At 33.2% G+C, this 10,019-nt stretch overlaps 1 protein-coding gene across 1 annotated transcript in view; it reads left to right on the top strand.

Annotated features, from left to right (window-relative positions):
- The window catches only part of LOC145325073 (uncharacterized), an 11,378-nt gene extending 1,431 nt beyond the window's left edge, over positions 1–9,947 (top strand). Inside the window, exons 3-9 of the mRNA XM_080167903.1 lie at positions 138–245; positions 561–641; positions 2,403–2,490; positions 7,603–7,673; positions 8,159–8,299; positions 9,055–9,154; positions 9,564–9,947. Of these exons, the coding sequence (XP_080024029.1) occupies positions 138–245; positions 561–641; positions 2,403–2,490; positions 7,603–7,673; positions 8,159–8,299; positions 9,055–9,088 (523 nt within the window). The 3' untranslated portion in view covers positions 9,089–9,154; positions 9,564–9,947. The remainder of the gene's footprint in view (positions 1–137; positions 246–560; positions 642–2,402; positions 2,491–7,602; positions 7,674–8,158; positions 8,300–9,054; positions 9,155–9,563) is intronic.
- Positions 9,948–10,019: the final 72 nt, after the last annotated feature.

The raw sequence follows: 10,019 nt of genomic DNA on the forward strand, positions 1-10,019 counted from the left end.
TCAGGACGAAAATCTACATTGCATGAACATTGATGCCAACCTATATAAGATATCTCGGCTTCTATAATATGCTTATTGTTTTTTATTATTATTTGGATGTTGTTATTCTCGTCCAACTAATTTTATCATTATTTTAGTTTATTGGTGTATTTCTCAAATCCATGGGCCATGTTGATCCTAGCTTTTCTGATGTATAAAGTTTATGGAGCTATCAAGAGAGCTTATATCTATCCTCTTTTAGACAGGTAAGGTAAACAATAAAAATAAAAGATCAATATTTTAATAAGAGAGTCTAATCCATTGTTATAAAGTGGCTAGGTACGCTTAGAAGCTCAACATTTATTTTTCAACTATGCCTTTTTAATTTAAGCAGTGTGATATATAGGACAGAATTAAAACCGTATAAGCTAAAGATGCAGAGAGATTTCCCAGAGGGTTGTATAATAATATATAATCCTTATGGGATTAACAAAACTGGAATAAAAATATTGTATACCTAATATTTTAAAGAATTTTACTTTTCTTACTTTATTGGTATTATTTTATATTTATTTTTTTAGAATTGCAGATTGGAGAGAAACCAAGAAATGGGAGGCCGAAGCCGCCCAAATTAAGAAGAATCCTGATCAATACAGATCAAAGTAAGACTTATTTTTTTAATTACAATAACTGTCTGTCCGAACAGGGGCGTCAAAGCTTTTTTATTTGGGGGGGGGGGAATCACCCCTTTACCCCCCCCCCCCTCCTTCTGGACGTCTATGTGTCCGGTCTTTTTTTATTTTTGCCGTGTTGGGTGTATTTATGGCATGAGAATCGATTTTACTGTCATTTATACAGTAAAAATTCAGTTTGTCATTAATACATCCATTGCGCTGGCGAAAACACATCCACTGTAAAGGGGTAGTTTCACGAAATGCATTTGAACTTAATTTAGTAAACCGCATATTTTTTGTTAGTTAATGAGTTTAACTATATTCATATGGCATATATTTGAAAGAATTTCAATTTTCTACCACGTAGGTTTGAAAATATCAATACTTGAAAATCGTCTTTTTGTGATATATCGATTTAAAAAGACGATTTTCAAGTCTTGATATTTTAAAAACTACGTAGTAGAAATTTAAATTTCTTTCAAATATATACCATTTAAATGTAGTTAAACCAATCAACCAGGAAAAAATATGCGGTTCACTAAATTAAGTTCAAATGCCTTTCGTGAAACTGCCCCTTTGCTGGATGTGTAAATGGCAGTTCCCCCTTTTCATCTGTGTATAAGTCAATCTCTATTGTTGGACTAGTAAGAAGCTGTATGGGATAACTGTATTTTCTCGGCTGCTTCTAAAGATAAATGTCAGATATTTGAGTATTTATATATATAAGTTTTTTCCGCCGATTTTATGGTTGCTTGTGAAAGGATTTCTATGGGAAATGTGAATTTTTATACTGCTATCAAACCTGTGATACTTACACAACTTTGATATTGAGAAATCTGCTTTATCTACCCAAATAATCTACTTTTCCGTTTTCTATCTTATTTATGCCCTATCTAATAATGGATGTTGTCATTCTTATTCTGTTACAAGAAAAGAACAATACACTGTTACACAGAAAAATGACAGCCACATAGCAAAAATACTCGAAACTTAACATCTTTCTACTTTCAGAACTATACAAAATTTAGGATCATTGAAAGAAAACGAAGTAGCGGGTTTCGTCGTATTTTCACAGTAGCTTTTGAGAAGTTATTTTAGGTTAGGTTAGGAAAATGTTAATGATTGTCCCACATGACTAGAGCCCCACGCAGAGGTTAGAATTATGAGAAAAGCTACTGTTAAAAAAAAACGACGAAACCCAGAGATGGCATAAAAATAACCACGTGGTTTTAATCAAGTGCTTTAAACCAAAAAAAATCAAGCTTAAAAAAACAAAAAAAACAAGGTGGGATGGTTTAAATGTTTTTTTTTAAATATTTATACAAAGGCCTATCTTTCCAGTTATATCTTTTCATAACGTAAATAATACAGTAAATAACTGTCAGTCAGGGTTGTCAAATCTGGCTGGCGCTTTTGGGCGGGCGGTTTTGGGCTGCCCTTTTTCGGGTCCTTTTGGGCAGATTTGGGCACCCCCCGTTTCGGGGGTGAGAAAAAGGGGGAGGGTTGAAAAAGAGGGGGGGGGGCAGGCCTATAAATTGGATATTATTAAAAAAAACCTGGTTTTTATAAAAAAAAAAAACCAAAAAAACCTGATTTAAACCAAAAAAAAAACTGGTTTGTTCTTTAAAAAAAAAAACAAGTTTGTTCTTTTTTTAAAAAAAAAACTGTTTTTTTCCATCTCTGACGAAACCCGCTACTTCGTTTTCTTTCAAAGATCAAAAGTTTCTAATTGGTTGATTTTAACTTAAGGATGGAGCAATTAGAGCAGGCAAGATTAAGGCTGCAACAAAACTATGAGAAATCCACGCATGAATGGAAACAAAAACAGGCTGAATTGGTAAGCTTACTTTCCATGCACTAGATTTGTTCTTGTGCTTTCAACATTTGTATTTTCTTTCAACATAACTGGGAATTTTGACATTGTATATAAAACGTTCACTTTTAATCAGGGGCTGTGTTTCAGCCAATTAATTCCATTTGAAATTGCCGAAAATTTATTATTTTGTTGGCGTTCGTTGGGTCAAACATGTTTTTAAATGTATTTAAAGGGAAGTGGGTGTACTAGGCCAGAATAAAGAGGGCCAGTATTTTGAACTATAAAGGGGGGGGGGGGAGGAACTTGAAACAGCTATCTGTGGGAAGAAAATGGAAGACATCTTTTTCTGCAAAATCATTACTCGTTATTTGAACGGTAATATAATTTACCTAAAAAACATTACAATTAGTAAAAGGTAAATTATATATAAAAATGAAAATTTAAGAACTAAATTTAAAAAACTAAAATCATTTAAATTTTACAATTAAAAATTAAATTGACTAGATTACTAAAACTCTTATAGAAGTTTCTTATAAAAAGTTTCTTACTTCAGACATCATGGGTTGAAAGGCACAAAGCATAGGATCTTAAGTATCGAATTCCTCATGAAGGTTATGGCATTAGACCAGAAAGAGGCCAGATTAGCCAAAGGAAAGACCATCAAAAAGGGTTGATACTCCGGGGACGTCACCATAGCTTTGTCCTTTAGGATCACAAGTAAAGCATAACTAGAACATAACTAACAAAGATCTGAAACACATAGTTGACTCTTAAATAAAAAGAAAATATTTGCTTTTACTTTAAAAGAAGAAACAAAATGAAAGTAAAGTAAACTTTGAATTATTTATAAATAAATTAATATTAACTTAAATAAAGAGAATTAAACTAAAATCACTGAATTATTTGAAGTTGATACTAGGGTTGGGCCGGATATCCGGTGAGGCCGGATATCCGACCGGATATCCGGCCATTTTCAATATCCGGCCGGATACCGGATATTGAAACTATCCGGCCGGATATCCGGTAATATAATATTTTATATTTTACAACAAAAATTTCTGCATTTTTAATTATAAATGGCTGTAACTTTCTTATTATTGAAGCTATAAGAACAATTTTTTCTGAATATGTTTATCTTTATGTAAATTTTATATTAGAAATCTCAAAACATAAATTTTGGTGGGGGCAGCAGTTCTTGGTAGCTGCCAGCCTCAAACTGGCGGTCGGCAGGTAAACAGAAACGGATTTTATGAAATTGTAATATGTCATGATGACATATAAAAAGCCTAAATTTAAAATTTGAAGTGTCTAAGTCAAAAATTGCTGTCACAGGAACCGTTTAAAGATTTCTGGAGACCTGGAGGTTCAGGACTTGCAGGACTATACCTGGAACCTGAAATCGACTTGAACACCTATATTTCATATATGGATGTACGACTATAGAATATTTAAGTATTTGATAACATAAAATGCTTTGTTTAAGTAAAAAAAAATGTTTTTACTTTTTACCCGAATGACCTTGCCAGGTTTGCTGGCATCCTGTGCTTGCCAGGAAGGAGGTATTCAAAAAATTCCAACTCTCAGTTATGTGTCATACCCGTATTTCGAATTTAGTTATAGCCCTCTACCTTTTATACAGTGAAAATGCACAAGGGGGCATGCGTTCAATGCCAACTCCCTGCCCATCCTCCATCAGAGGTTAATATTACAGATTGAGGGTAGTAATATAGTTTATTAGATTAATTGCTTATAAGAAAGATCATTTAATAGTTACATAATTTTTAAGTTTTAACCTGAATCCTTATAATAAACTAACAGGATGCCCATCTGTTTGTCTGTCTGTACTGAAGGATCTCGATAACCGCTAAACCGATCGGGTTCTCCCAAGAGAAATCGCCCCTAGAAAAAATCCCCCCCCCCAAAAAAAAAAAAATTTTATTAAATTTTTCAACTAAATATAAAAATAAGGGGCGTCAGCCCCCCCTAAATTTAAATCTGAAATAAAAAAAATTGTTATCAAATTCAAATCCCCCCCCCTAAAGTGCCCCTAGAGGCCTCTTGGGCGTAGCCGCACGTATATAATATATAAAATATAATAAGACGCCAGTAATTTGGCCGGATATCCGGCAATTTGGCCGGATATCCGGTAGTTTGCCGGATATCCGGCGTTGGCGAGATATCCGGCCTGATACCGGATATCCGGCATTTGTAATCGGCCGGATATCCGGTATCCGGTATCCGGCCAAAAAACTATCCGGCCCTACCCTAGTTGATACATTAATTGTTAAGAGACAACTGAACAATTGAATGAAATAATATTGAAAAGTAATTTTACAATGTAATAGAGAGAGAGAGGGGGGGGGGGGGTAGTCAAGTACAGATGAGTTGGAACAAAACAAGTTTGAAGAAACAAGAAAATTTGTACTTTTTAAACTTTGAAAAAGAAAGGGTTGTAAAAACCAGAATCTAAACACAAAATCTAGTTTGAGCTTATTTGAAAAAGGGTAAATTAATATGACAGTGTTCATACAAAACATATAATATAATAACACATATATGTCAAATAAGAGCAAATAATGCAGTCAGATGTTTAACTACAAAAAAAAGGGTAAAAAAGGGGATTGATACTTTCAGTGTCAATTCGACTACAACACTCCCCACAAACAAAAAAGTATCAATACACTTTTTAAATACAAAACATTTAGTCTAAAAAACATTGGTCAATAGTCACTTAACAAAAGGCACAAAGCATAGGATCTTAAATATCGAATTCCTCATGAAGGTTATGGCATTAGACCAGAAGTAGTCCAGATTCACCAAAGGAAAGACCATCAAAAAGGGTTGACACTCTGGGGACGTCACCATAGCTTTAGGCCAGTGAGATTGTAAAGACACAATGAAGGAATCAGAATCAAGAAGTGTTCTGATTGATTTAGAGCAGTCATCTTGATGGACTGTGACACAAGCTCTCATTGCTTCTTCAACTTCAAAAAGAGGGTGAAGTCAGGATTTAAGTGGAGGTGAAATCAAATCCCATATAATCTTTAAATTATATTACTGTACTAGGCCAGAATAAAGAGGGCCAGTATTTTGAACTATAAAGGGGGGGGGGGGAGGAACTTGAAACAGCTATCTGTGGGAAGAAAATGGAAGACATCTTTTTCTGCAAAATCATTACTCGTTATTTGAACGGTAATATAATTTACCTAAAAAACATTACAATTAGTAAAAGGTAAATTATATATAAAAATGAAAATTTAAGAACTAAATTTAAAAAACTAAAATCATTTAAATTTTACAATTAAAAATTAAATTGACTAGATTACTAAAACTCTTATAGAAGTTTCTTATAAAAAGTTTCTTACTTCAGACATCATGGGTTGAAAGGCACAAAGCATAGGATCTTAAGTATCGAATTCCTCATGAAGGTTATGGCATTAGACCAGAAAGAGGCCAGATTAGCCAAAGGAAAGACCATCAAAAAGGGTTGATACTCCGGGGACGTCACCATAGCTTTGTCCTTTAGGATCACAAGTAAAGCATAACTAGAACATAACTAACAAAGATCTGAAACACATAGTTGACTCTTAAATAAAAAGAAAATATTTGCTTTTACTTTAAAAGAAGAAACAAAATGAAAGTAAAGTAAACTTTGAATTATTTATAAATAAATTAATATTAACTTAAATAAAGAGAATTAAACTAAAATCACTGAATTATTTGAAGTTGATACATTAATTGTTAAGAGACAACTGAACAATTGAATGAAATAATATTGAAAAGTAATTTTACAATGTAATAGAGAGAGAGGGGGGGGGGGGTAGTCAAGTACAGATGAGTTGGAACAAAACAAGTTTGAAGAAACAAGAAAATTTGTACTTTTTAAACTTTGAAAAAGAAAGGGTTGTAAAAACCAGAATCTAAACACAAAATCTAGTTTGAGCTTATTTGAAAAAGGGTAAATTAATATGACAGTGTTCATACAAAACATATAATATAATAACACATATATGTCAAATAAGAGCAAATAATGCAGTCAGATGTTTAACTACAAAAAAAAAGGGTAAAAAAGGGGATTGATACTTTCAGTGTCAATTCGACTACAACAGTGGGTAAAAAAGGGAGAAATAAGGGAAATTTTCGGGTATAGTCTCTTTCGTAACATCGCACCTTATGGGGCGATTCTTCGAATTTTTCACAGTAGCTTTTCTCCTATTTCTAGCCCTGCGGGGCCAATTACCTAAAATCACCTAACCCAATATAACCTAACCTAAAATAACTTATAAAAAGCCATTTTAAAAATACGACAAATCGCCCCTTATGGGGCGATGTTACGAAAGGGACTATTCCCAAATGTTAACATTCCCCTTTCCCTGACTCTTGATTAACTCGTTCTTTCTGAGCTTTGCTGACACTCTGTAATCAGGAATCTTTCTTACTATCCTTCGTTTGTCCAACCGATTAATTCATTTTTGATAATCTTATTTTGATGTTTTTCTGCTAAGATACTACCTTTATTTATTTGACAGTTTAATTTTTTTTTTGAAGAAAAAGAACCAGGGAGTAAGGGAGGGGACAATGGGCAATTAATTCAATATAAGAGTTATCAAAGAAAGGGCATGAAATCCAGTTTAATCCAATAAATTTGTAGGAAATTATAAAGGGATTGTTAATTGAATAATAGATTTCCATAGCGTCATGTAAAGTGAAATCACAACTTGTTTTTGATGAAATATATTGAGGTTTTTTGGTGTGATTTTTATATTAAAAGATTATTGGACCCGGCCAGCTGCTAGCAAGAATATGACTGCCCCTTTTTATACTGTTTATTTCCCTGGCCCCTTGCCCCCACCTCCCTTCTCCCTTCTCCCCGTCTGCTACATTCCAAACTAACACAACGAGTGTTTATTTCCCTTGCCCCCACTTCCCTTATCCCTTCTCCCCGTCTGCAATATTCAAAACATACATAACGAGTAGCGGCATTTCATGCGCAAGTCCCCAAACTCAGTCAGAAACTGCTAAATTCTTGCACATTCCCTTTAAGCCAGTCCCCAAAGTCTGAGACTCCTAAAAATTGAATATTCGATCCATTGTCCCCTTCCTTACTCTCTGAAAAGAACACATTTTTTACAGGAGGAAAAGCGTAGACAGCAAGAAATCGAAGACTGGGAAAACCACCTCCAAGGAAAAGGATACAAAAATAGGTAGATTTTTATTCTTTAACAAGAGATCTTCTGCTAGTTGTCTGTTGGGTATATTTAGTTTGATTTAGACCTGCATTTTACACCTAATAAAGACAGACATTTTAAAATTGACTAATTTGTATCTGAAAGGTGATACTATTAAGAAGGTTATTCTATTGGGAAAATGCTTTGACACAATCAATTAAAACATTTAAAACTTTCAAACAAGTTACAACTATGGTAATGGTTTAGATATTGTTTAGAGGTAAAGGAAAACAATAGAGGGGGAAGGGGTTAAATAATTTTATATCCTCAGCCCGTGGATACTGTGCCGACTTCAATTGGGTCCTTGATTATCAGCCAATAGCGTCGAAAATATTAACACAACAAAGTCACTACATATGTGCAGAAAGCAATTTGGCTAACAGAAAAAAAAAGGTCTCCAACACTAGATCCAGGTTGTTATCTGGATTATATATCTATACTTAATTACATTTATTGCTTAGAGCCTACGGCAAAGAAGACAAGGAACGTGAAATGCTAGAGCAGGCAGCTAAATTGAAGAAAGAAAAGAAAGACAATCCATCCGCCGGGCTCAGAAGAGAATATAACCCGCTCATGGGACATGGAGGCGGTTCTGGCTTTAGGTATAGTTTATTATCATTATCTATTATGTAGTTTTTAAGATACATTTATGTCTTCCTGTAACTCTATATCTCATTTAAGTAATAATAGGAAAAGAAATACTCGTTGATTTTTTAAATATAATTTATAGCCACTAAAAAGACGCATGAAAGTGTATTTTTTTACATTTCTTTAAACATATATTTGGTAGGTATTACCTATGTTATTTTTCTTTTGATAATATTTATCTTCAATTATTTTAGGATTATTGCAAAGTACATAGACCATTTTTTATTAACCAAAAAGTGAATATCATAGGTTTTTAGAGACTAGCGGCTACGCCCCTAGAGGCCTCTAGGGGCACTTGAGGAGGGGAGAGTCGAATTTGATAACCCAATTTCTTATTTTAGATTTTAAAAGAAAAAGTAAAAAAATAAATTATTTTTAATTTTAGTTAAAAAAATTTAAATATTTTTTTTGGGGGGGGGGGGATTTTTCATTTTTTTGGGGGGGGGGTTGGGGGTGTCCCACCCCCCAAGAAAATAGTTATAAACCTTCCCGGGACCTATGAGAGAAGCTACCCTGTTAAGGAGAACCTGATCGGTTCAGCGGTTAGCGAGATCCTTCGGTACAAACAAACACACAGACACACATCCTGTTACTTTATTATAAGGATAATATTATTTCATTTAAACAAATACACTAGGTAGGTAATTAAAATTCATTTAGCTGTAACTGGACAAGTTTTATTATCACTAATTCTTGTTTTTTATTTTAGATCAGCCCGCAGAAACTTTTCTCGCGGCGGGTGAGGATAAATTACCCAGATTTTACAAGCCCTGTGTCTTGGGCTTAATATCTGGATATTTATTATTTAGGTAAGGTTGGCTTTTATAAGTTCTATCTATTCATTATATTTTCTTCAAAAATATTACTTGAGGGATTTATTTAAAGCATGTTTCAACGGCGTTGGGACGAAAGACCTATGGACATAATATCTAAAGAACAAAAGACCTGATGGGACATAAGACCAAACATTTCTTTGTGCCTACCTAATGTAAATTACTAAAAATGTAAAATCTTTTGTCACAGTAGGTCAAACAAAAGGGCTTTTGTCTCAACACCTATTCTAACCGGTCTGATTACCAAACCTTGACATTTTCTATTATTTATTTGAAAAGTATTTCTAATGTTTGGTCTACAAAATGTGGGATTGATCTTAAACGTTTTCAGTTTAACATCCCTAATTAATTTTATTTAGGTACCTAACTAATATTTTAATTTCAGGTTTTCAAATGGCAACATGACGAGAAGTTAAAGAAATCTACCAATTAACTTTCTTTGTTAGATTTTTGTGTGTATTTAAAATTTTATTCTTTTTGCTTTTATTATTAAATAACTACTTAACTTTAGTTCAATTTTTTTAGCTTAACAACCACTTTTAACTTATGTGATTATCCTAAAACCTCGTCTCTATGATGTTAGAATTAAAAAGCTCTTACTGTGCATGATTCTAATTGATGAAATGTTGTCGCCCTTTTTATTTACACGAAAATTTTCCGCCACTTTGTAACAGATTTGGCGCCATTTTCTTTATATGTATGTAATGTACAAAATTTTGGTATTTAAAATTTTTGTTTAGTGTTAATAAATGTTATGATCTGTGATAAATCAATGTTTTATTTATTCTAATATTTAATTTAATTAATTTTTAAGGTTTGATTTTTTAAGCAATAGATTATC

This window comes from Acartia tonsa, chromosome 7 (genome assembly GCF_053477335.1).
Source record: "Acartia tonsa isolate MP-2025a chromosome 7, ASM5347733v1, whole genome shotgun sequence".
NCBI classification, from domain to species: domain Eukaryota; kingdom Metazoa; phylum Arthropoda; class Copepoda; order Calanoida; family Acartiidae; genus Acartia; species Acartia tonsa.